Source organism: Salvelinus alpinus, chromosome 26, assembly GCF_045679555.1.
Source record: "Salvelinus alpinus chromosome 26, SLU_Salpinus.1, whole genome shotgun sequence".
Taxonomy (NCBI): domain Eukaryota; kingdom Metazoa; phylum Chordata; class Actinopteri; order Salmoniformes; family Salmonidae; genus Salvelinus; species Salvelinus alpinus.
The window spans coordinates 7561826-7589522 of record NC_092111.1 but is presented as its reverse complement, the minus strand read 5'-3'; the positions used below and the strand labels follow the sequence as shown (position 1 = coordinate 7589522).

General features: G+C 42.6%; 1 protein-coding gene across 3 annotated transcripts in view; it reads right to left on the bottom strand.

The window, feature by feature from the left end:
* Window positions 1-27037, bottom strand: part of LOC139554533 (ephrin type-A receptor 7-like) — a 164569-nt gene extending 137532 nt beyond the window's left edge. For 2 of the 3 annotated variants that reach the window (XM_071367397.1, XM_071367396.1), the window contains exon 1: window positions 26771-27037. In XM_071367397.1, the coding sequence (XP_071223498.1) occupies window positions 26771-26849 (79 nt within the window). In that variant the 5' untranslated portion in view covers window positions 26850-27037. The remainder of the gene's footprint in view (window positions 1-26770) is intronic. The other variant, XM_071367395.1, reaches the window with a different exon arrangement.
* Window positions 27038-27697: the final 660 nt, after the last annotated feature.

The window sequence follows — 27697 nt, the reverse complement described above, 5'->3', positions numbered from 1 at the left end:
CTCCACAGAATATCAAACACCAACACAAGTACAACCATACACTCAGACGCACCTAGACTCACTGAATATGCCACCACCATCTTCTACAAGAGCCCTCACTAACATCATATATAGCCATAATCATTTCTAATAATATCTACCATTTGGCAGACACTTCTGTCCAAAGCCACTTCCAATCCTGCGTGCATCCATTTTTTTGTGGTCCTGGGTATCGAACTCACCATCCTGCCGTTGCGAGACCAATTTTTCCATGTGAGACTGGCCAAACACCACAAACACACACCGAGACCGCAAACAGCATGAAAACCAGAGAAAACACAGACACAGTAAGCCAACACAATACACGCAGGGAGAGTCAATAACTACAGAGACATGCCTTGCTCTTGCTGCTCCAGCGGCGGACTAATTCTCCCCTCATGCAACTTAAGCGTAAACACACACACAAATTCTCCCTTCATGCATCTTTGGCATCTAATAACCATGGCTACAGTGCTGTGTTTCTGCTTAAGGCTGGAGACAGCCATATAATGAAGAGAATTAGGGAGGACATAACGTTTAAATATTTGACATTTAAAACATTCATATTTCTTACTTTCAATGTTAGATTACCACAAGAAGTGTGTGTGACGTGGTGTGTGTGTGTGCGCGCCTTATGAGCCTCAAGCGCATCCTTTATGTGTATGGTTGGAATCGGCTAAACTTTGAACATTGAGATATTAAATGAATGATAGGAAATTAGAGAGACTGGGTTATGTTAAAAGTTAATGGTTCTCACAAGAAAGAAGGCGGCTTTGGAATGTGTTTGATGGAGGAGAGGAGAGCGATGTGTTGATACAGGGGAGACAGATGGATATCTGTGGATTAGGTGAAGGAGGGGTTGAGGTCAGGAAGTGAGGACAGATTCTCTTGAGAGTAATAAATGTTTGGAATCCTGTTACCCTCTTTATTAGCTTCCTGTAGAGCCATAAAATGTAAGGATTGGAGAGAAAGGGGAGTGTCTTAAGTGGGATGTATATAAACTGTGACGTCCGAAATGTTTCGCTGTCTGTTTTCAGCTGTTCAGAACCTTTGGGAAGAATAAACTTGGTTAAAAAGCTTCTCTAGTGTCCGTGGGTTATTTACTCTGAAAAATAAGAACCTAACAGTATGTAATTGGAAATATACACACAGCGTGTTTCTACAGTAAAGTATAGTATGTTGAGTTAACGACAGACAGGTGAGTTGAGGGACATGCATGTCACCTACTTTGTAGAATACACAAGACTATCCCATGTTTTGGGATGAACCTCATTTCAGCCAGTGGGAATCACTGATAGTTCTGTGGATTAGGGAGTTATGTGTGTGTCACGTGTGTGTGCCGTTCAGGAAGACGCCAATGAATCAACTGTGCATAGGAATTAGGCTGACAAAGTCCCTCTTGTTTTTCCTCTCCTCCGCTCTCTACAATCACTCTGGGTTTGCCAGTGCATGTGATCAATTATTTTTGTTGGCATCACTGGGTCAACATTGGGCAACACAGCCCAAATACACAGAGTAAAACCAAGCTGAACGCAAGCCAGAGAGTAAACCAAGCTGAACGCAAGCCAGAGAGTAAACCAAGCTGAACGCAAGCCAGAGAGTAAACCAAGCTGAACGCAAGCCAGAGTGTAAACCAAGCTGAACGCAAGCCAGAGTGTAAACCAAGCTGAACGCAAGCCAGAGAGTAAACCAAGCTGAACGCAAGCCAGAGAGTAAACCAAGCTGAACGCAAGCCAGAGTGTAAACCAAGCTGAACGCAAGCCAGAGTGTAAACCAAGCTGAACGCAAGCCAGAGTGTAAACCAAGCTGAACGCAAGCCAGAGTGTAAACCAAGCTGAACGCAAGCCAGAGAGTAAACCAAGCTGAACGCAAGCCAGAGAGTAAACCAAGCTGAACGCAAGCCAGAGTGTAAACCAAGCTGAACGCAAGCCAGAGAGTAAACCAAGCTGAACGCAAGCCAGAGTGTAAACCAAGCTGAACGCAAGCCAGAGTGTAAACCAAGCTGAACGCAAGCCAGAGTGTAAACCAAGCTGAACGCAAGCCAGAGTGTAAACCAAGCTGAACGCAAGCCAGAGTGTAAACCAAGCTGAACGCAAGCCAGAGAGTAAACCAAGCTGAACGCAAGCCAGAGTGTAAACCAAGCTGAACGCAAGCCAGAGTGTAAACCAAGCTGAACGCAAGCCAGAGTGTAAACCAAGCTGAACGCAAGCCAGAGTGTAAACCAAGCTGAACGCAAGCCAGAGTGTAAACCAAGCTGAACGCAAGCCAGAGTGTAAACCAAGCTGAACGCAAGCCAGAGTGTAAACCAAGCTGAACGCAAGCCAGAGAGTAAACCAAGCTGAACGCAAGCCAGAGAGTAAACCAAGCTGAACGCAAGCCAGAGTGTAAACCAAGCTGAACGCAAGCCAGAGTGTAAACCAAGCTGAACGCAAGCCAGAGAGTAAACCAAGCTGAACGCAAGCCAGAGTGTAAACCAAGCTGAACGCAAGCCAGAGAGTAAACCAAGCTGAACGCAAGCCAGAGAGTAAACCAAGCTGAAAGCAAACCAAACAAAAACCATATAGCTGTGGGTCTGCTAGCGGATTGTTTTGGGGAGAGTCAGCCAGCTGACTGACATGACTGACTGGAAATAAAGCGGTTCCATCTGAAACAGCCTGATCTACTGCTGCTGCCGTGATTGCAATCACTACCAGCTAGTCTACACACTAAACACACACACACTAAACACACAATACATTAGCAAATCCATAAACCCACTCACACAGAAGCAGGACAGCTAGATGTGTGCAAACACAGACCAACAGGCAAAAAAACATACTTTCAAAGATTATTGCATTGTGGTGAAGACACTGGGTGTTTCTCAATATGCATACTACTGTGCTCCACACATTCATGCTCCAAGTTCGTTTTCCAAGGACGTTTTCTTGAGTACGTTCTTGTGAAGATGAGAGTGTGGAACGCATAAAATTTTACATTTGAGAAGCACTCGCACGCCGTACTACTTCGACCAATACAGAAGAAACAAGATAACTACAGTTGAAGTCGGAAGTTTACATACACTTAGGTTGGAGTCATTAAAACTCGTTTTCAACCACTCCACAAATTTCTTGTTAACAAACTATAGTTTTGGCAAGTCAATTACGACATCTACTTTGTGCATGACACAAGTAATTTTTCCAACAATTGTTTACAGACAGATTATTTCACTTATAATTCACTGCATCACAATTCCAGTGGGTCAGAAGTGTACATACACTAAGTTGACTGTGCCTTTAAACAGCTTGGAAAATTCCAGAAAATTATGTCATGTCTTTAGAAGCTTCTGATAGGCTAATTGACATCATTTAGGTCAATTGGAAGTGTACCTGTGGAAGTATTTCAAGGCCTACCTTCAAACTCAGTGACTCTTTGCTTGACATCATGGGAAAATCAAAAGAAATCAGCCAAGACCTCAGAAAAAAAGTCTGGTTCATCCTTGGGAGCAATTTCCAAACACCTGAAGGTGCCACGTTCATCTGTACAAACAATAGAACGCAAGTATAAACACCATGGGACCAAGCAGCCATCATACCACTCAGGAAGGAGACTCGTTCTGTCTCCTAGAGATGAATGTACTTTGGTGTGAAAAGTGCAAATCAATCCCAGAACAACAGCAAAGGAAATGTGAAGATGCTGGAGGAAACCGGTACAAAAGTAAAATGAGTCCTATATCGACAATCTGAAAGGTCATTCAGCAAGGAAGAAGCCATTGCTCCAAAACCGCCATAAAAAAAGCCAGACTACAGTTTGCAACTGCACATAGGGACAAAGATCATACTTTTTGGAGAAATGTCCTCTGGTCTGATGAAACATAAGTAGAACTGTTTGGCCATAATGACCATCGTTATGGTTGTAGGAAAAGGGGGGAAGCTTGCAAGCTGAAGAACACCATCTCAACAAAGTCAAGGTATTGGAGTGGCCATCACAAAGCCCTGACCTCAATTCTATAGAAAATTTGTGGGCAGAACTGAAAAAGCGTGTGCGAGCAAGGAGGCTTACAAACCTGACTCAGTTACACCAGCTCTGTTAAGAGGAATGGGCCAAAATTCACCCAACGTATTGTGGGAAGGTTGTGGAAGGCTACCCTAAACATTTAACCCAAGTTAAACAATTTAAAGGCAACGCTACCAAATACTAATTGAGTGTATGTAAACTTCTGACCCACTGGGAATGTGATGAAAGAAATAAAAGCTGAAATAAATCATTCTCTCTACTATTATTCTGACATTTCAAATTTTTTAAATGAAGTGGTGATCCTAACTGAACTAAAACAGGGAATTTTTAATAGGAATAAATGTCAGGAATTGTGAAAAACTGAGTTTAAATGTATTTGGCTAAGGTGTATGTAAACTTCCGTCTTCAACTGTACATAAAGCAAACACAAATTAGCAGTAAGCTTTATGTGAATCGTAATAATTTAGCTAGTCAGCTAGTTTTACATGCTATGTTGCTATACAAGGTAGATGGCCAACGTTTAGCCAATTTGTGGGTAGCAAAAAACTTTTTGTCAGTTAGCCTGAGATCTACGCACACTAGAGTGGATATTTTAGGCAGTTAAACATGACAAAATGAACACCATTGGTGTTTATTAACGTATCAACATAAAATATTGTCGTCATAACATGATGGGTAACTTGATTCTGAAGTCAGCGTTAACATTCTCCTGCTTCAGTGCAAAACCAGCCAACCATTGTTTCAAAAAAAGGTTGCGTTGTTTTTTACGTGGTTGTGTAATATTGCGTCAACAATCCTGGGAGTAATTCAGTTGCAGCTTGCGTCGATGCATCGAAATGTGTACAAACGGAGTACGCATCTGACAACTGCCCTCCGTGCTTCGTTTCGCATACTTTGATTTGCACTCCAATGCCGACCGGTCCGTGCTCAAATTTGCGTGCTCAGGGGCACGGTAGCATATTAAGAAACACCCACTGACTCAGAGGCATCTGTAACATAGTGTCATTGCTCTCTCGCCACCCTATGACACATGTCTGGTTCCACAATAGCAGCAATGAAACACACAATGACCTTCTTTGCCTTTCAGCTCAATCATACGGTGTGTGTGTGTGTGTGTGTGTGTGTGTGTGTGTGGTCCCTGACAACAGTCACCCACCTCTAATCCCTCCTCCCGCTCTTACCAGTCTCCCCCTTTAATCTCTTCTCTTTATCCCCCTCTTCTCCCTCTCCAGTACTTCTGCTGAACAACTGAATACTAAGGGGCCCATGCTGGCAGGTTACAGTGCCCCTGCCACTCAGCCCATTACAGGCTTCCACCACCTACAATGCTCTCGCCAAAGACCCCACGGCTAAGACCCTTTCATTATGAACAGTCGTCTCCAGGGGGGGTAGCCACTTCAGAGGAACCTACTCTGTTCTTTGGCGGGGTGTTGGTGAGACAGGGGTGAGGGAGGGAGGCAGGTCGTAAAAGCGATCGAGCCAGAGCCGTGCGATTTATGTATTTATTCATCGCAGAGGAAACCGTGCATTAAAAGGTCGGGCAATTTTCCAAGTCACTGGTCAAACCCACACTGCCGAGGAGGAGAGGGGAGACGGCCTTCCTATTGTAACGGAGGGAGTGAGCCGTGGCTCAATATGCACCTGTGTGTGTGAGGGAGGGAGTAAGGGTGTGTGTGGGTAGACGTGCATGTACTCTCTGAGTGGGTATGAACTGTGTGCGCATGTGAGCAAGTTCCACAGGTCTGAGTTTGAAAGGTCAAATGCCTCTCCAAAAGATTAATGGGGTGTTATGGGCATGGGGGGGTGGGGGGTAATACTTTATGAGCCCCAGCCAGCTGAATTTCCTACTTGACCAACATTACCAGAAGGGAGGCGGGGAAAGGGGGGCAAGATTGCACACAAAGACAAGGATGCGTTGGTGTGTATGTGTGAGTAAATTAACCGTTTGTGGGTGTATGCATATAGTACACAGTGCATTTAAATTAAGACAGTGGTACTTGTGTCTAAATGCCTAATCAGTAAGCACGCTGTTTAACTGAAAAGTTGACAGCGCTGATAAGCGCGTGATTAGGCGCGACATTACATATTTCCTCTGATTACACAAATCCTTTGCTTTGTCACTGGATGGGACTCTTGTTATGTTTGCGTCAAGTGGGATCAATCTCTTTACACAAGTTCCTTTCAAAACACAAGAACCTTGTTTTGCACACCAGTATCTCTACTTGCACATCCTCATCTGCACATCTATCACTCCAGTGTTTAATTGCTAAATTGTAATTACTTCGCCACTATGGCCTATGTATTGCCTTACCTCCCTAACCTTACTACATTTGTTCAAACTGTACACAGATTTTTCTATTGTGTTTTTAACTGTATGTTTGTTTATCCCATGTAACTCTGTGTTGTTGTTTTTGTCGCAATGCATTTACATTTACATTTAAGTCATTTAGCAGACGCTCTTATCCAGAGCGACTTACAAATTGGTGCATTCACCTTATGATATCCAGTGGAACAACCACTTTACAATAGTGCATCTAACTCTTTTAAGGGAGGGGGGGGTTAGAAGGATTACTTTATCCTATCCTAGGTATTCCTTAAAGAGGTGGGGTTTCAGGTGTATTCAGGTTTCAGGTGGTTTCAGGTGCAATGCTTTACTTTATCTTGGCCAGGTCGCAGTTGTAAATGAGAACTTGTTCTCAACTGGCCTACCTGGTTAAATAAAAATAAAATATAAAATTGTGTCCATTCAACTCAGGAGGGCTTCCAATCAAACATGTATTAGTTGCTTTAAAAAGTCAAGCCCATCTGCTTGAAAAATGCAGTCACTCACATGTAAAGTGTATGAACTCCTATTGCAAACACAGTGATATCATGCATTACAGAGATGTCCGCTATGATGCATTGTACACATCATATTTGCAGCACAGATGTTGAGGAGGAGGAAGAACATGATGGCATGAATATGATGACGCAGGGATTTTAGTGAGATTGGAAACACTACAGAAGTGGCCCTGCACACAGAGAGCAGCCTACAGGCCTGGCAACAGGCCTCGCAAAGTGAGAAATAAAAATGTTAGAAGACGCCATTATTGTACAGTAGGTGCATAGGAATTTCTGATTGGTATTACATGTGTGAGGTCAAAAGCCCCACAGTCTAAATCCCCTAACATGTGCTGTCCGGACGTTGCAGCAGCATAGGACTAGCAGGAGGACATAAAGACATTAGGAGCAAGAGTTGAACAGTATCCAGATGTCCATACCTTCTTACCATGCCTGTGCCATCCCGGGATATACAGAATTACCGGAGGTAAGGGCCGTTTTTTTCCCCCCTAACAAAAAAAGCCAAAAGAACATCACCAGAATGCTAACGAGTACTAAGGAATCCTCACAGCGGATGCTAGGTAAATGCTAACGAGTACTAAGGAATCCTCACAGCGGATGCTAGGTAAATGCTAACGAGTGCATGTGTAGACCGACTAAAGACAGACAACCCAGCTCATAAAGTTACGCAATCATCTCAGAAACACAGTTTGCAGCACAGACAAAACAATTATTAGAAAGCAGGGATCTTAATCCAGGAGGGGACTGTCTGTTACCAAGAAGTTTCATCTTGCAAGCTAACGTTAGCTACTTAGCAAGTTTGCAAAACCCAGCTGGATAGAATTTATTTGGCACATCTTATAGCCAACAGCATACCACCCTGCATCCCACTGCTGGCTTGCCACTGAAGCTAAGCAGGGTTGGTCCCTGGATGGGAGACCTGATGCTGCTGGAAGTGGTGTTGGAGGGCCAGTAGGAGGCACTCTTTCCTCTACTAAAGAAAACTGCACAGGGACATTGTACAAACTTGTACCAGTAAGCTTCATAATAAAAAAAAATAATGATGAATGTAATCTGCTTCATCTACTACCTAGTGCACAAGTTGACTATAAGTATTTATTTAAAAAGTAGTAGTATTCAAATGTATATTGACATTTCGAAATATCCTGGGGATACGGTATGCTGACGAGCGGCCCTCAGAGTCAAGCCCGGCAAGGCGAGCACTGACACAGCGTAGGAGAGGGGAGGCTCATGGGAGGGGAACAGACATTAGCAGGGGTGGACATGACATTCTGTTTCACATCTCGTGTGTCTTTAGTGTCCTGTCCAACATAGAATCCCTGGATAGATGGGCACATGGCACAGACCTCATGTCATGTTCTACAAGCCGCTAAAGAAATCAAACCTTCTGGCTCACAGTGGTTCACATGACCAGTGGATGGCAGGCAGATACAGTAATTCCATGTTAGGATACAACAAACTACATCAAAAGTACACTGTATACCCTGCCAAACCAACACGTGGATATTCTGATCATTTGCTGTGTAATGAAGACACCGACGAGGAGTATTCATTGTGTGTGTTCCTCTATGCCGCTACCCTGACCTGTGATACAGCAGGTAATGCTGCAGTCTAAACCAGGCTAGATTCAGGCTGATAGTCTTTAAGCCAACAGCTGTGAGAAGAGGACCAGCACATGTAACATTTGGTAATAGGAGACGGCACATTCTGTCATACACATGTACTATATAGCCTGGGTACCAGTCTCTTTAGCTAACCCACTCCCTGTACTCCATGTCTACTGTATAGCCTGGGTACCAGTCTCTTTAGCTAACCCACTCCCTGTACTCCATGTCATGTATCCTCTTCAAATATGAACATTATATCATTAATGAGCTTGAGGAGTACAGGAGTAGTCTCTTTGGCAATGACAATGAGTGGAATGTTAGCTAAAGAGACTGGTACTCAGACCAGGTACTATAGGCCATACTGACTTTTCCTTTGCCACTCATCTTGTATGCCAAAAGCATAAAAGTTTTGTACTTCCAAGGCCGGTTTCTAAGCATCAGAGTTGTTAGCTCAATTCCCTCTTGGACTACATAATATACTGTATTGCATATGTTGAGGAACTAAGTCCCTTTGGCTGATTTGGTCTGCCAGACAACCGTTCTATTATTATCACTGTACAGTATAAACAGAGGAGAAAATGCATTCTTAAAGGCAACATTGTAAAACAAAGGCAAAGAAAACAGCAGCAGTCCCTCCCTTTCTTAAGGTAAATGTTTTCGATATTAATGAGGCCTTTTATACTCAACCTTTAAGGAACCTTTACAAAACAACATGTCTTGTAAGGGAAGGGTTAGGGTCTGGAGTGTGTGTTTAATGTATGTGCGTTCATGTGAGGTGTTTTAATGTGCGTGTGTGTTTTAACATGTGTATGAGTGTTTTGCACGTGGAGGGGCACAAAAGAAAAGAACTTCTCCCCAACCCCTGCTACTGTATTGGTGCGCTCCCCAGAGTCCCACTCTCCATGTTCCTCTCCACTTTGAGTTTGGCAGCTTTATGAATAGTGACTGATGTGGGGAGTGAGCTAGCATGTACAGTATTAACCTTGGCTTTTGCTCGTGTTAACAGCTTTGGTGGTGGAGGATGGAAACCTATAGAGCAGACTGGAGGATCATGTCAAGGCTTCTCACACTCTGCAATATCTATATTACCCATCCATGCAGATGCTAAAAATTACACACAGATACATAAACACACACACGCGTGCATGTTAAGACACACACTATTCTTAATTATTCCTAAAATCAGAATCTGCCATTCAAATCAAATTGTATTTATGACATGCGCCAAATACAACAGGTGTAGACCTTAGTGAAATGCTTACTTAACCAACAATGCAGTTAAGTAAGAGATAGTAAGAGATAAGAATAACAAATAATTAAAGAGCAGCAGTAAATAACAATAGCGGGGCTATATACAGGGGATACAGGTACAGAGTCAATGTGCGGGGGCACCGGTGTTGAGGTAATATGTACATGTAGGTAGAGTTATTAAAGTGACAATGCATAGACAATAACAGAGTGTAGCAGCAGCGTAGAACGGGGGGGTGGGGCAATGCAAATAGTCTGGTTAGCCATTTGATTAGCTGTTCAGGAGTCTTATGGATTGGGGGTAGAAGCTGTTCAGACTAGAGGTCGACCAATTATGATTTTTCAACGCCGATACCGATCCCGATTATTGGAGGACCAAAAACATTATACATTTTCAAATGTATTTGTAATAATGACAATTACAACAATACTGAATGAACACTTATTTTAACTTAATATAATACATCAATAAAATCAATTTCGCCTCAAATAAATAATGAAACATGTTCAATTTGGTTTAAATAATGCAAAAACAAAGTGTTGGAGAAGAAAGTAAAAGTGCAATATGTGCCATGTAAGGAAGCTAACGTTTAAGTTCCTTGCTCAGAACATGAGAACATATGAAAGCTGGTGGTTCCTTTTAACATGAGTCTTCAATATTCCCAGGTAAGAAGTTTTAGGTTGTAGTTATTATAGGAATTATAGGACTATTTCTCTCTATACGATTTGTATTTCATATACCTTTGACTATTGGATGTTCTTATAGGCACTTTAGTATTGCCAGTGAAACAGTATAGCTTCCATCCCTCTCCTCGCCGCTACCTGGGCTCGAACCAGGAACACATCGACAACAGCCACCCTCGAAGCAGCGTTACCCATGCAGAGCAAGGGGAACAACTACTCCAAGTCTCAGAGCGAGTGATGTTTGAAACACTATTAGCGCGCACCCCGCTAACTAGCTAGCCATTTCACATCGGTTACACCAGCCTAATCTCGAGAGCTGATAGGCTTGAATTCATAAACAGCAGAGCTGCTGGCAAAACACACGAAAGTTCTGTTTGAATGAATGCTTACGAGCCTGCTGGTGCCCACCATCGCTCAGTCAGACTGCTCTATCAAATCATAGACTTAATTATAACATAATAACACACAGAAATACGAGCCTTAGGTCATTAATATGGTCGAATCCGGAAACTATCATTTCGAAAACAAAACATTTATTATTTCAGTGAAATACGGAACCGTTCCGTATTTTATCTAAACGGGTGGCATCCATCAGTCTAAATATTCCTGTTACATTGCACAACCTTCAATGTTATGTCATAATTACGTAAAATTCTGGCAAATTAGTTCGCAATGAGCCAGGCGGCCCAAACTGTTGCATATACCCTGACTCTGCATACAATGAACGCAAGAGAAGTGACACAATTTCCCTAGTTTAATATTGCCTGCTAACATTAATTTATTTTAACTAAATATGCAGGTTTAAAAATATATACTTCTGTGTATTGATTTTAAGAAAGGCATTGATGTTTATGGTTAGGTACATTCGTGCAACGATTGTGCTTTTTTCGCAAATGCGCTTTTGTTAAATCATCCACCGTTTGGCGAAGTTGGCTGTCTTTGTTAGGAAGAAATGGTCTTCACACAGTTCACAACGAGCCAGGCGGCCCAAACTGCTGCATATACCCTGACTCTGTTGCACAGAACGCAAGAGAAGTGACACAATTTCCCTGGTTAAAAGAAATTCATGTTAGCAGGCAATATTAACTAAATATGCAGGTTTAAATATATATACTTGTGTTTTGATTTTAAGAAAGGCGTTGATGTTTATGGTTAGGTACACATTGGTGCAACGACAGTTTTTTTCGGGAATGCGCTCGTTAAATCACCCGTTTGGTGAAGTAGGCTGTGATTCAATGGTAAATTAACAGGCACAACATCGATTATATGCAACGCAGGACAAGCTAGATAAACTAGTAATATCATCAACCATGTGTAGTTAACTAGTGATTATGTTAAGATTGATTGTTTTTTTATAAGATAAGTTTAGTGCTAGCTAGCACCTTACCTTGGCTCCTTGCTGCACTCGCATTACAGGAAGTCAGCCTGCCACGCAGTCTCCTCGTGGAGTGCAATGTAATCGGCCAATATCGGTGTCCAAAAAAAGCTGATTACCGATTGTTATGAAAATTTGAAATCGGCCCCAATTAATCGGCCATTCCGATTAATTCGGCCGACCTCTACTACTCACTACCCCCTGTAAGTGCCTTGCGCTCCATCTATCCCCATTCCTCACTAGCACCAGTATAAAGTCCCCTAATCATTCCTCACTATCCAATAAGGCTAAAGAATCAGCTAAAAAAGACATCCATCTTACCTATAACATCTACATCGGCACAAACATGCACGCACAGAGCGTTACTGCAGATACAGCAGAATAGCGTCCGTCCTTACAGGGGAACAAAGGAAAATCAGGTGACCCTCTAGGATGCTTGAAAGACACACATAAAATCAATCAATCCATCAAAGTCAACGTTAGCCTTTGGTAAGTAAGCAAATGCTTTAGAGTGCAGAGTCATTTTGGGGATTGTTGGACTGTATTAGGCCATATATCCTTTGTTGGAGAGCTATGCACCAAAGGAAAGGTGACTGGTTAGGATGCTCCCTTTTTCACTCCTCCCAGTCTCCCTCACCTCCCCTTCCGTTTCTCCCTTCTTTCGCTCACCATGTACCTGGCACTTTCCTCTCCTCCCTCGGTCTCTGCCATCAAAATGACATCGCCCAAAAAGCCCAGGGGGACGATGTCACGGACACGGCTTCCAACTTCACAAATCACTTTGACCTTTCGCACACAGCGAGGTCGCAACTATCAGCTCCAGAACCCCTCAGCCAAGATAGGACCAGGGATCTGAGCCCACGGGTTGGCACTCACAAAAGTGGTTTGCATCAATCATAAGGGAAGTGACTACTTTGGGTCATCTGCTTTCAAAGCATGTATCACAACTCATTTCAGAGAGTTCAGGATAGCACAATGAAGCATAGAATCAAAATGAGTTGACTGTCTTTCATGGGGCGACTGCTTTCAGCTGGTTTAAGCCCCACCTGCAGGTAAATAAAGTCAGGTTGATGGTCATTGTCATGAGTCTTAATTTTATATATCGTAAAATTGCATACATTTTCTTTGTAGTTTTTTGGTCTTAATTTAAGGTTAGGCTTAGGCATTAGGGTTAAGGTTAGGTTTAAAATCTTATTTTATGACTTAGTGGCTGTGCCAGCTAGTGACCACTCTGCAGAGCTGCATCAAGAACAAGATTCCTGACGATATCTATCAATTTAATCACTTTTGCAAGAAAATATTTCTTCACAACCATCGATTTCGGAAATTAGAGATGTGAAAAAACATAGCTGTGTTTTGTTCTACCACGGGTAGAGGCATCTAAAAAACGAACCCCCTTCTTGAGGATTGGCCACTAGCCTATAACACACAGTGCTACAAAGCTATGCCAGCACAAACACAATGAACCCAGAGGCTACGCTTCAGTTTTAGCCCAGGCTGAATCTCCCCTTCTTCCAGCTGCACAATGGGTGGATACGGAGGGGAGGAGGGAGAGAGGGAAGTAAATGAGATCCCGATGAGATGCCAAGGTGTGTTAGCGTTGAGGCGTGGGGAATGAGAGAGCGGCTGCGAGAGCTAGATTGACTGTGCAAGGAGGGGAAGACACCCCGCACTGCCTACAGGGCCACAGCCGTATTAGCGCTCCTTAATCCCGCCTGGGATGTGAGACGCATGGTAATGTGGGGAGGGGGGTCACGCACACATATGCAGGCGTTGCTCACACACACCTAGCCTAGGTGCACGCAATCAAAATATATTTTATATATATATTAGCCACCCTTTTCCTTGATGACAGCTTTGCACACTCTTGGCATTCTCTCAACCAGCTTCACCTGGAATGCTTTTCCAACAGTCTTGAAGGAGTTACCACATATGCTGGGCACTTGATGGCTGCTTTTCCTTCACTGCAGTCCAACTCATCCTAAACCATCTCAATTGGGTTTAGGTCGGGTGATTGTAGAGGCCAGGTCATCTGATGAAGCACTCCATCACTCTCCTTGGTCAAATAGCCCTTACACAGCCTGGAGGTGTGTTGGGTCATTGTCCTGTTGAAAAACAAATGATAGTCCCACTAAGCACAAACCAGATGGGATGGCGTATCTGGCGAATGCTGTGGTAGCCATGCTGTTTTAGTGTGCCTTGAATTCTATATATATCACAGACAGTGTCACCAGCAAAGCACCCCCACACCATCACACCACCTCCTCCATGATTCATGGTGGGAACCACACATGCGGAGATCATCCGTTCACCTACTCTGCGTCTCACAAAGACACAGCGGATGGAACCAAATATCTCAAACTTGGACTCATCAGACCAAAAGGACAGATTTCCACCGGTCTAATGTCCATTGCTCGTGTTTCTTGGCCCAAGCAAGTCTCTTCTTTTTATTGGTGTCCTTTGCAGCAATTCGACCATGAAGGCTTGATTCACGCAGTCTCCTCTGAACAGTTGATGTTGAGATGTGTCTGTTACTTGAACTCTGAAGCATTTATTTGGGAAGGAATTTCTGAGGCTGGTAACTCTAATGAACTTATCTTCTGCAGCAGAGGTAACTCTGGGTCTTCCTTTCCTGTGGCAGTCCTCATGAGAGCCAGTTCCATCATAGCGCTTGATGGTTTTTGCGACTGCACTTTCAAAGTTCTGGAAATGTTCCGTATTGACTGACCTTCATGTCTTAAAGTGATGGACTGTTGTTCCTCTTTGCTCATTTGAGCTGTTCTTGCCATAATATGGACTTGGTATTTGACCAAATAGGGCTATCTTCTGTATACCACCCCTACCTTGTCACAACACAACTGATTGGCTCAAATGCATTAAGGAGGACATAAATTCCACAAATTAACTTAAGACATTCCAGGTGACTACCTCAAAGCTGGTTGAGAGAATGACAAGAGTTTGCAAATCTGTCCTTAAGGCAAAGGGTGGCTACTTTGAAGAATCTCACATTTATTTTGATTCGTTTAACGCTTTTTTGGTTACTACATGATTCCATATGTGTAATTTCAAAGTTTTGATGTCTTCACTATTATTCTACAATGTAGAAAATAGTAAAAAGAAAAACCCTGGAATGAATAGGTGTGTCACAACTTTTGACTGGTACTGTATGAAGACACATTATGAAGATCCATGAAAAGGCCCTCAGAACCAGGAATACACACGGACATACACATCATCCTCTGTGAGAAGCTGTGTGTGACAGCCCACACAATGGCTGCATTTCTACAATTCTGATCTTTTGCCCAATGATTGACCAATAAGATCAGATACTTTATAATTGGGCAAAAGATCGGAATTGTGCTGCCTGTGTGAGTGGCTTACCATTCAGTTACCCTTTAGGTTAAAAAAATACAAGTGTGTATGGGTCAATTCATTCTCATAGGACAGGTACGTGTATGAAAGTGGTGAATTACAGTGCATTCGGAAAGTATTCAGACCCCTTGACTTTCTTTTTACAGCCTTATTCTAAAATTGATTAAATTGTCCCCCCCCCCCACCAATCTACACATAATACCCCCTAATGACAAAGCAATAAGAGGTTATTAAAAATAAACTGAAATATCAGATTTACATAAGTATTCAGACTCTTTACTCAGAACTTTGTTAAAGCACATTTGGCAGTGATTACAGCCTCTAGTCTTCTTGGGTATGACGCTACAAGCTTGGCACACCTATATTTGGGGAGTGTCTTCCATTATTCTCTGTAGATCCTCTCAATCTCTGTCAGGTTGGATGGGGAGTGTTGCTGCACAGCTATTTTCTGGTCTCTACAGAGAAGTTTGATTGGATTCAAGTCTGGGCTCTGGCTGGGCCACTCAAAGACATTCAGAGACTTGTCCCAAAGCCACTCCTGCATTGTCTTGGCTGTGTGCTTAGGGTTGTTGTTCTGTTGGAAGATGAACCATCACCCCAGTCTGAGGTCCTGAGCGCTCTGGAGCAGATTTTCATCAAGGATCTCTCTGTACTTTGCTCTGTTCATCTTTCCCTCGACCCTAACTAATCCCCCAGTCCCTGCCGCTGAAAAACATCCTCACAGCATGATGCTGCCACCACCATGCTTCACAGTGCCAGGTTTCCTCCAGACGTGACGCTTGGCATTCTTGCCAACGAGTTTAATCTTGGTTTCATCAGACCAGAGAATCTTGTTTCTCATGGTCTGAAAGTATTTAGGTGCCTTTTGGCAAACTCCAAGCAGGCTGTCGTGTGTCTTTTACTGAGGAATGGCTTCCATCTGGACACTCTACCATAAAGGCCTGATTGGTGGAGTGCTGTAGAGATGGTTGTCCTTCTGGAAGGTTCTCCCATCTACACAGAGGAACTCTGGAGCTCTGTCAGAGTGGCCGCTGTGTTCTTGGGGCCCTTCAATGCTGCAGATATTTTCTTTGGCACCCTTCCCCAGATCTGTGCCTCAACACAATCCTGTCTTGGACAATTCCACCGACCTCATAGCTTGGTTTTTGCTCTGACATGCACTGTCAACTGTAGGACCTTATATAGACAGGTGTGTGCCGTTCCAAATCATGTCCAATCAATTTAATTTAACACAGGTGGACTCCAATCAAGTTGTAGGAAAATCTCAAGGACGATCAATGGAAACAGGATGCACCAGAGCTCAATTTCGAGTCTCATAACAAAGGGTCTGAATACTTACGGTATTTATGTTTATTTTTATTTTTTAAATTAGCAAACATTTCTAAAAACCTGTTTTCGCTTTGTCATTATGGGGTATTGTGTGTAGATTGAGGGAAAAAATGTATGTAATCCATTTTAGAATATGGCTGTAACATAACAAAACGTGGAAAAGGTCAAGGGTTCTGAATACCTTCCGAATGCACTTTATCGCTAATAATACAGATAGGATGGAGAGAGGGATTTGAACAACAGACAGAGGCAAATTCCCCTACTGTTGCGAGCCCCAATGACATGGCTGCCAACCCCAGCCTTCAGAAACACATTGCTTTCACAGCAATTAATCGTTGTCACAACATCAATTAGAACAGAGCTTCCAATCCAACTGGCCAGCATTCCAGGGAAACGACTCAAGCTGGCAACACTGAGCTGTGGGTGTAAAGTGCTCTATAGTATTATAGGGAAGGAATTATCAACGAGGGGTTATGCGTTCTATGGAAAATAATGAACGACGTAGGTGTGTTCCACGATGTGCCAGCGGAGTGGAACTGACCTTCGACAGAGTTGCATTATTTTCCACAGAACGAATAGAGCCGTGAGTTGAGATAATCGCTTTTATACCATTTGCCGCTAGAAATGTGTTCATTTGCAGGTAGAAATGTGTTCAACATCCACTTAAGAAGCTATAAGTTTACTAGATAGCTACAGTAGTTGCCTTGGTAACCACACAAACAGACTTGCTAGTTTAGCGAACCAAACCGCCAATCCTAACTTGATGTTATGAAGATTTTATTCAACAATGCCAATAACGTTTTCAATTCGACTTTTGCTTTCTAAAAGGAGCTCAAACATAGAACATGTAAGAATGATTTATAGGCATTCAATTCCACCGTGCGTTATAGCAAAATAATCCACGCTCTAGAATATCCTTCAAGCCAATCGGAAACGAGTATTAAACAATGCCATGGTATAATACTCTATACGTGAACACTGTAAGCTATGTCTTTTGTGGATAAGTATGCATGCACGACTGTGTTCATGTGGGTGTACAGTAAGAAAGCTTGTGTATGTGTGTGTGTGTGTGTGTGTGTGTGTGTTGTCGGCATGCCATGTCATGTGGGTGTGTGCAGCGTGTGTATGAGAGGATGTGTGTGTGTAAGTAATTATGACGTGCATCTGTGTTTAAGCGAGATTGCTGTGTTTAAGTGAGATTGTGTGTGTCTGTGTGTAAGTAACAAAGCTATGTGTGCGCATGAGCAGAATGTGTGCGCGCGCGCGCATGTTTGTGTTTGTACATGCAATGTGTGTTTGCACAGCCTGGCTCAGCTGTGCTTAGACACTGCTGGAACTAACCCTCGCCTGGGGAAAGCATGCGATTATGTGCTCTTCCTTCTCTGAATCCAAGCACTGATTAGGACGCTTTACTGACCTCACCTGAGCCTAACAGTGACACGCAGCCCCAGCCCTTCCTGCATCAGAACCACGCTCAATACCTCACAACCAGAGAGAGATAGCCCACTGGCCAGACTACTTTACAGGGCAGAAAGAGAGGGTAGAGAGGGGGCATCAATAAGCCAGCTTTCGCATTCTGCCCTCGGTTTTGAAGTATGAGCGATTGTAAGGGAATGAGACAAAGGAAACCATTTGCTCTATGCAAGTGTCAACCAGAATAGATTCCGACCCTATGGTTGTTTACAACTGCACTGGGATCAGACAGGCTTCCTGTTTAGATAAAGATACTGGGGAGCTGGCGTAGGATATGGCTCGGAAAACATACCTTAATCCAGGGATGAGAAATGCGTTGTACTCCGAATTGTCCCATTATCCCAACTGTTACACTGAGAAGATTGAAGAACTGCTAAAAAACTGGCAGTCGTTCAAACTTCTTGGTGTTATAGTTGGAATAATGGGACAATTCGAGTACAACGCATTTCACATCCCTGGATTGAGGTACGTTTTCCAAGCCATACTTGAGCGTAAAATAAAATTGATAAATTACGAGCCTAGTTGGTTTAGCCACAGAAACAGACAGGAACCTTCTTGCTAGCCATTATTGGCTAAGATAATGAATGGGCTGGACATGCCGAGAGAGGAGCTCGGATTGGTCTATCATGTAGAATGCGTCTGTCTATAACATGAGCTGCTCAGTATGTGTAGATAATCATTGCTACTGTGGCTTTTTTAAAAGCTATAACGTTTGCCATGGAGAACTGCAAAAGTGGTGATACTGCTCTCAACAACATTGCTGCCCTGAATTTAATAGGTGCTATCGACAAAGATCAGTGGGGAAAAGTTGTGATGGACTACTTTCTGCACACGGTCAGTGTGAACCGGAGTGACTTGACAACGGGCCAAACAAGCTGTAGCTACAGACAAAATGGAAACGACACAGGACGTATTACTTAGTTAAATGGTTCCAGTCTGCCGTGAAGCGTTCATCCATGTATATGGGCAAGAGTCTAGCTTCATTTTCAGATATTATACTTTCTAATTTTGTGAGAAAGTTTAATTGCAAGTTACAGTGTACTGATAGCTAGCTAGCGAATGTTAGCTTGGTGGCTGGCTGGCTAACATTATGTGTATGATCTGTGTAGTAATATTATTTGTTTCTCAGAAATCCATTTGCATTGATAGGTATAGCCTAAAGTTAGCTATCTAGCTAACTTTGAACCTAGTTGGTTATCTTAAGCTACCTGCAGATTTATAATACAGCATTTCGTGCATGGTGGCTAGCTATGACAATCCATTTGTACTGTATGGGTTGGGATTATGGTTCATTGTTTAGCTAGCTAACTTGATGGGTCATGTAACGCTTGTTACATGAGCCATCAAGTTAGCCTGGTGTGTCTGGGGGTGATTACGGCCATCTACTGTATTTCATGAACATGTGTACGTCTACACATTAGTGACCCATCACTTAGCTAGATGTGGCTGGGGGTGGTTATAGCATTTCTTTCACATGACCCATCAATTTAGACAAGTGTGTCTGGGTTAGCATCATCTAATATTTATGAAATATATTTATCTGGACACTTTCTATTTTTGATATTGCTACTATGCAAATAACCCTTTCACTGTACCGTTTACACCTTCTGTATCCTGTGCATGTGAAAAATAAACATTGATTTTATTTGATAGATGTGGCAGCAGGCTGTTAGCCAACCTGCCAGCTTAGTGGAGTCTGCCAATAGCACAGTCAGTGTAGTCAGCTCAGCCATACCCATTGAGACTGTGTCTGTGCCTCGACCTAGGTTGGGCAAAACTAAACATGGCGGTGTTCGCCTTAGCAATCTTATTAGGATAAAGACCTCCTCCATTCCTGCCATCATTGAAAGAGATCGTGATACCTCACATCTCAAAATAGGGTTACTTAATGTTAGATCCCTCACTTCAAAGGCAGTCATAGTCAATGAACTAATCACTGATCATAATCTTGATGTGATTGGCCTGACTGAAACATGGCTTAAGCCTGATGAATTTACTGTGTTAAATGAGGCCTCACCTCCTGGTTACACTAGTGACCATATCCCCCGTGCATCCCGCAAAGGCGGAGGTGTTGCTAACATTTACGATAGCAAATTTCAATTTACAAAAAAAAAAATGGCGTTTTCGTCTTTTGAGCTTCTAGTCATGAAATCTATGCAGCCTACTCAATCACTTTTTATAGCTACTGTTTACAGGCCTCCTGGGCCATATACAGCGTTCCTCTCTGAGTTTCCTGAATTCCTATCAGACCTTGTAGTCATAGCAGATCATATTCTAATTTTTGGTGATTTTAATATTCACATGGAGAAGTCCACAGACCCACTCCAAAAGTCTTTCGGAGCCATTATCGACTCAGTGGGTTTTGTCCAACATGTCTCTGGACCTACTCACTGCTACAGTCATACTCTGGACCTAGTTTTGTCCCATGGAATAAATGTTGTAGATCTTAATGTTTTTCCACATAATCCTGGACTATCGGACCACCATTTTATTACGTTTGCAATCGCAACAAATAATCTGCTCAGACCCCAACCAAGGAGCATCAAAAGTCGTGCTATAAATTCTCAGACAACACAAAAATTCCTTGATGCCCTTCCAGACTCCTTCTGCCTACCCAAGGACGTCAGAGGACAAAAATCAGTTAACCACCTAACTGAGGAACTCAATTTAACCTTGCGCAATACCCTAGATGCAGTTGCACCCCTAAAAACGAAAAACATTTGTCATAAGAAACTAGCTCCCTGGTATACAGAAAATACCCGAGCTTTGAAGCAAGCTTCCAGGAAATTGGAACGGAAATGGCGCCACACCAAACTGGAAGTCTTCCGACTAGCTTGGAAAGACAGTACCGTGCAGTACCGAAGAGCCCTCACTGCTGCTCGCTCATCCTACTTTTCCAACTTAATCGAGGAAAATAAGAACAATCCAAAATTTATTTTTGATACTGTTGCGAAACTAACTAAAAAGCAGCATTCCCCAAGAGAGGATGGCTTTCACTTCAGCAGTAATAAATTCATGAACTTCTTTGAGGAAAAGATCATGACCATTAGAAAGCAAATTACGGACTCCTCTTTGAATCTGCGTATTCCTCCAGGGCTTAGCTGTCCTGGATCTGCACAGCTCTGCGAGGGCCTGGGATCGGGAGAGACACTTAAGTGTTTTAGTACTATATCTCTTGACACAATGATGAAAATAATCATGGCCTCTAAACCTTCAAGCTGCATACTGGATCCTATTCCTACTAAACTGCTGAAGGAGCTGCTTCCTGTGCTTGGCCCTCCTATGTTGAACATAATAAACAGCTCTCTATCCACCGGATGTGTACCAAACTCACTAAAAGTGGCAGTGATAAAGCCTCTCTTGAAAAAGCCAAACCTTGACCCGGAAAATATAAAAAACTATCGGCCTATATCGAATCTTCCATTCCTCTCAAAGATTTTAGAAAAAGCTGTTGCGCAGCAACTCACTGCCTTTCTGAAGACAAATAATGTATACGAAATGCTTCAGTCTGGTTTTAGACCCCATCATAGCACTGAGACTGCACTTGTGAAGGTGGTAAATGACCTTTTAATGGCGTCAGACCGAGGCTCTGCATCTGTCCTCGTGCTACTAGACCTTAGTGCTGCCTTTGACACCATCGATCACCACATTCTTTTGGAGAGACTGGAAACCCAAATTGGTCTACACGGACAAGTTCTGGCCTGGTTTAGATCTTACCTGTCGGAAAGATATCAGTTTGTCTCTGTGAATGGTCTGTCCTCTGACAAATCAACTGTACATTTCGGTGTTCCTCAAGGTTCCGTTTTAGGACCACTATTGTTTTCACTATATATTTTACCTCTTGGGGATGTTATTCGAAAACATAAATGTTAACTTTCACTGCTATGCGGATGACACACAGCTGTACATTTCAATGAAACATGGTGAAGCCCCAAAATTGCCCTCGCTAGAAGCCTGTGTTTCAGACATAAGGAAGTGGATGGCTGAAAACTTTCTACTTTTAAACTCGGACAAAACAGAGATGCTTGTTCTAGGTCCCAAGAAACAAAGAGATCTTCTGTTAAATCTGACAATTCATCTTGATGGTTGTAAAGTCGTCTCAAATAAAACTGTGAAGGACCTCGGCGTTACTCTTGACCCTGATCTCTCTTTTGACGAACATATCAAGACTGTTTCAAGGACAGCTTTTTTCCATCTACGTAACATTGCAAAAATCAGAAATTTTCTGTCCAAAAATGATGCAGAAAAATTAATCCATGCATTTGTTACTTCTAGGTTAGACTACTGCAATGCTCTACTTTCCGGCTACCCGGATAAAGCACTAAATAAACTTCAGTTAGTGCTAAATACGGCTGCTAGAATCCTGACTAGAACCAAGAAATTTGATCATATTACTCCAGTGCTAGCTTCCCTACACTGGCTTCCTGTTAAGGCAAGGGCTGATTTCAAGGTTTTACTGTTAACCTATAAAGCGTTACATGGGCTTGCTCCTACCTATCTTTCCGAGTTGGTCCTGCCGTACATACCAATACGTACGCTACGGTCACAAGACGCAGGCCTCCTAATTGTCCCTAGAATTTCTAAGCAAACAGCGGGAGGCAGGGCTTTCTCCTATAGATCTCCATTTTTATGGAACAGTCTGCCTACCCATGTGAGAGACGCAGACTCGGTCTCAACCTTTAAGTCTTTACTGAAGACTTATCTCTTCAGTAGGTCATATGATTGAGTGTAGCCTGGCCCAGGAGTGTGAAGGTGAACGGAAAGGCTCTGGAGCAACGAACCGCCCTTGCTGTCTCTGCCAGGCCGGTTCCCCTCTCTCCACTGGGATTCTCTGCCTCTAACCCTGTTACAGGGGCTGAGTCACTGGCTTGCTGGTGCTCTTTCATGCCGTCCCTAGGAGGGGTGCGTCACTTGAGTGGGTTGAGTTACTGACGTGATCTTCCTGTCTGGGTTGGCGCCCCCCCTTGGTTTGTGCTGTGGTGGAGACCTTTGTGGGCTATACTCGGCCTTGTCTCAGGATTGTAAGTTGGTGGTTGAGGATTTCCCTCTAGTGGTGCGGGGGCTGTGCTTTGGCAAAGTGGGTGGGGTTATATCCTTCCTATTTGGCCCTGTCCGGGGGTTTCTTCGGATGGGGCCACAGTGTCTCCTGACCGCTCCTGTCTCAGCCTCCAGTATTTATGCTGCAGTAGTTTGTGTCGGGGGGCTAGGGTCAGTTGGTTACCTGGAGTACTTCTCCTGTCTTATCCAGTGTCCTGTGTGAATTTAAGTATGCTCTCTCTAATTCTCTCGTTCTCTCTTTCTCTCTGTGAACCTGAGCCCTAGGACCATGCTGTCCCCAGTCCGCCTGGCCTTGCTGCTATTCCAGTTTCAACTGTTCTGCCTGCGGTTATGGAACCCCTACCTGTCCCAGACCTGCTGTTTTCAACTCTTAATGATCGGCTATGAAAAGCCAACTGAGATTTATTCCTGATTATTATTTGACCATGCTTGTCATTTATGAACATTTTGAAAATCTTGGCTCTCTCTAATTTTCTCCTTCTCTCTTTCTTTCTCTCGGAGGACCTGAGCCCTAGGACCATACGTCGGGACTACCGGCCGTGGTGACTCCTTGCTGTCCCCAGTCCGCCTGGCCTTGCTGCTATTCCAGTTTCAACTGTTCTGCCTGCGGTTATGGAACCCCTACCTGTCCCAGACCTGCTGTTTTCAACTCTTAATGATCGGCTATGAAAAGCCAACTGAGATTTATTCCTGATTATTATTTGACCATGCTTGTCATTTATGGAAATTTTGAAAATCTTGGCTCTCTCTAATTTTCTCCTTCTCTCTTTCTTTCTCTCGGAGGACCTGGGCCCTAGGACCATGCGTCGGGACTGCCGCCCGTGGTGACTCCTTGCTGTCCCCAGTCCGCCTGGCCTTGCTGCTATTCCAGTTTCAGCTGTTCTGCCTGCGGTTATGGAACCGCCACCTGTCCCAGACCTGTTGTTTTTCAACTCTTGATGATCGGCTATGAAAAGCCAACTGAAAATTATTCATGATTATTATTTGACCATGCTTGTCACTTATGAACATTTTTGAACATCTTGGCATAGTTCTGTTATAATCTCCACCCGGCACAGCCAGAAGAGGACTGGCCACCCCTCATAGCCTGGTTCCTCTCTAGGTTTCTTCCTAGGTTTTGGCCTTTCTAGGGAGTTTTTCCTAGCCACCGTGCTTCTACACCTGCATTACTAGCTGTTTGGGGTTTTAGGCTGGGTGTCTGTACAGCACTTCGAGATATTAGCTGATGTACGAAGGGCTATATAAAATAAAATTGATTGATTGATTGATTGATTGATATAGTGTGTGTTTACCAGAGACGGTAATGTGAGGACAATGACCTCCACCAAAGTCAGATTAGGATATAGGCCAAGGACTAGATAACGTGTATTTTTACCTGGAGTTTTCCTTATTGTAGGCTACTACTTTCACCACTTTAGTCTTGAAATCTTTGGTTGTTTACTACACTACCTTACTCACTATGTGAATCCTTAAAGAAATGGGCGGGGCTAAGGCTTAAGAGGGGGTGAACGATGCTGAATAGGTGTAGACAAAGAAGAGCTCTCCAGTAGATGCACCAAAACATTCAAGGTCCATTTTCTCAAAAGCTAGTTTACAAGTTGATCAACTTTCAAAGCAGAATTACTTTTCCATTGTTCCTCAACCGCAGTGTATGATATACCATTGTGTAGCTCTGAGTCTCTACTTTTATCCAATGTAAAAAACACAAGACCGAATCAAGGTGGTCGGTCACATGTGAAAACATTGTGTTTCTATGATCTGTGGTTTAAAAGATAAGGGCCTAAAAAATGCTTCTCTGATTTCCAGATACTGCAATGAGATTCTAGCCAGAGGGAGGGTATTTTCTTGCTCCCCACATCACTGCGAATCTCATAGTGTTTGAAAATAACTTGTTTTTATGTTTTAACATTTTATGTCATTGGGTAGAACTTTTGAACTTTATATTTATTTTCTACAAATCATAGAAATACAATGTCTTCACATATGAAGACGCTTATTGTGCAGGAGATAATGTAAATTAGTTTGAAAAGTGGTAACCTAGCCTAATCTGAGTGGATGATTTACACTCTCGTTTTAAACATGCAGGCTCAGCATTCCCGAACAGTCCCACTACAAGTTAGAATTTTGAATAATCTTAATTTCAATTTACTTTACCTTTCTACTGATTTTGTCCTTGTGATGGAGGTAGTCAGAGACATAATATCCACAGGCAAGTGTTAATAACTCAACTTTCAGTACGCTGGTATTTTATTCGGTTTGTATTTCCCATTTTGTATTTTCAATACTGATGCAATTCGCATGTGACAAACACAATATGTAAACAATGGCCAAGCTTTATTTTTTATTTTTATCATTCATCTATAGCACCACCCCAACATACAGTATGTGAAAATGGCACGTTTCTATGTTTTGTAGTAAAAAAGATGGAAGATGTGTTTCCATTGACATCCTACACATAATTAGTTAAAAATCACACGATGCACACCGATGTCAATGGAAACACTTATCGTCTATCTTTTTAACTACAAAACATAGAAACGTGCAATTTTCACATATGTTGATGTTGGGGTGGTGCTGGAGTTGATGAACATGAAGATTTAAAACATGTCCTTTAACCGAACCACAGACGGAAAGGTAGACAATGTTCGGTTACACATTTTGCATAATTTGCTATAACTCAAGAAATTGAAAAAACAAGTAACATAACCTACAGACCGTAAAAAGTCGTGTAAACAATAATTTCATGTTGATATTTTATCTCCACTTCCTACTGTCAAAAGTGCCAATAGCACAGACAACCGGTAAAGTAAGCATAAATATTATTTTATTCAACATTCTGGCTTGAAGAGACAGTTGCGTCTTTTTTAGGGCAACTTCTTACAGACATAATATCCATGGGTAACAATATGATGATTAGGGAAGTCCGATCCCAGTGCAGATGTAAGCAAGCTTAGAGTCAGAATCTATTCTGGCTATGCAAGTGTCTGAGGGAAACAATGTTTTCTATTCAGTCTGGTTAACGAAGTAACGTTAAATGCTGAGACATAGCCTAGTGCTGAAAAATATTTTTCCTTAACAGTAGCCTATCACTTTCTGACATTTAAGCAGTGCTTTTTGTTGCGTTTCAGACTTTTTTGACGAACAGTGGGCAATTTGTAATATGCTCTTTCATACAAACTAGAAAATCATTACAATGTTGCTGCAAGACTACAACTGTCCAGGTTTAACGGTTTCCGTTCAATGTCAAAGTGATAAATGGACGCAGTTTGTAACAATACGATTGTAGGATTAGGTTATACATTCGCAACAAGATACGTTTGTGTGAATCCTTGTCCGAAGTCGGTAAACTTAACACCTCGCTTTTACTTTTTACTTACATATCACGACATGTTTCCTATTTTTTCCACATGTTCAACTGTCACTTAGCTACTGAAAGGAGATCCGTAAAGCTGCCAGCTGTGTGAAACACAACGAATGCGGCTTTCACGCCAAATTGATTTGGAGCGGTTTTTCCGAACTCTGGCGCGTTTTCCCCCTTTTAAAATGTTGGAAATTCCTATGAAAGGTACTGAAATGATTTACTTAATATAGACCTATTTGTACAAATATACAACGTTTTCGGCATCTCTGAACTTCCGCTTCACCGTGCGTGCACCTGCAACCAGACTGGCGATTCGGCTAGGCTGGAGTGTGGACGTTCATTCATCCACCTGCTACGAGCAGTCCGGGGTAAAAACACACACAAAAAACGTATAAAATAGGTTCCACATACCTTCTTCAGCGTGACAGCCCTTGTTTCCATTCAGCAATAATATCCAAAGTACCGAAATTTGCGTTTTAAAAAGCTCCATGTTTGAATGTCCAGCCTCGCGAAGCTCTTGTCATCTCTCTCCTGCTCGCGCGTAACACACACACACAGCAGAGCGAAGCTAGAGCCGTCCGGGCTAGTGCGAGCTTCACTCACTACGCGGCTTATTTGGTATCTCGGGGGAGGGTGTTGTGCATCAGATTGACATCATGCAAGTGCAATGAAGGAAGATTTCGAAACGAGGGTACAGGAAGGTCGCCTATCAAAGCGCGCGGAAATGAATCGCAATGCCAGGTGTTTTCGCTATTCGAATCATCACCGCTTTGTGAAAAAAATAAAATATATATATATCACCTCGCCTTTAATCGAACTAAAGTAACGGCAGCATTGGCTTGGTGGGTGGAAGCCTCCGCTTTCCATGTGTTATAGGTGAGCTAAAGTCTAGCCATAATATTTAACAATATCTTTCTTTTAATAATTGGATTATATGCATTTAGATTAAATGAAGATGAATTATATCTAGACAATGTAGGGAAGGAAGCGATGTTAATGCGACATTAAATGGCTAGATATGTTGACTAATTGAATTAATGAATCAATTGAATCATTGTTCAACGCTATTAGCTGATATTGGTAATTTTTAATTGTCCAATTCTGAAAAATCAAATTACAGTATTTAGGACAGTCCTTTATTATTCACTAATATGTCGAGATACTATATTATAGTAGCCTATAGGCTGCATTAACAAATAGGCTAACATTCTGATTAATTGCACCATAAGCCTACACTGTGTTTACTGCATCCTATATATATGTACTGTAATTTTGGAGTAATGATTGCCAAAAGGAGAGACCAAAAGAAATTCGATACAGTTTCAACGTTTTCCATCC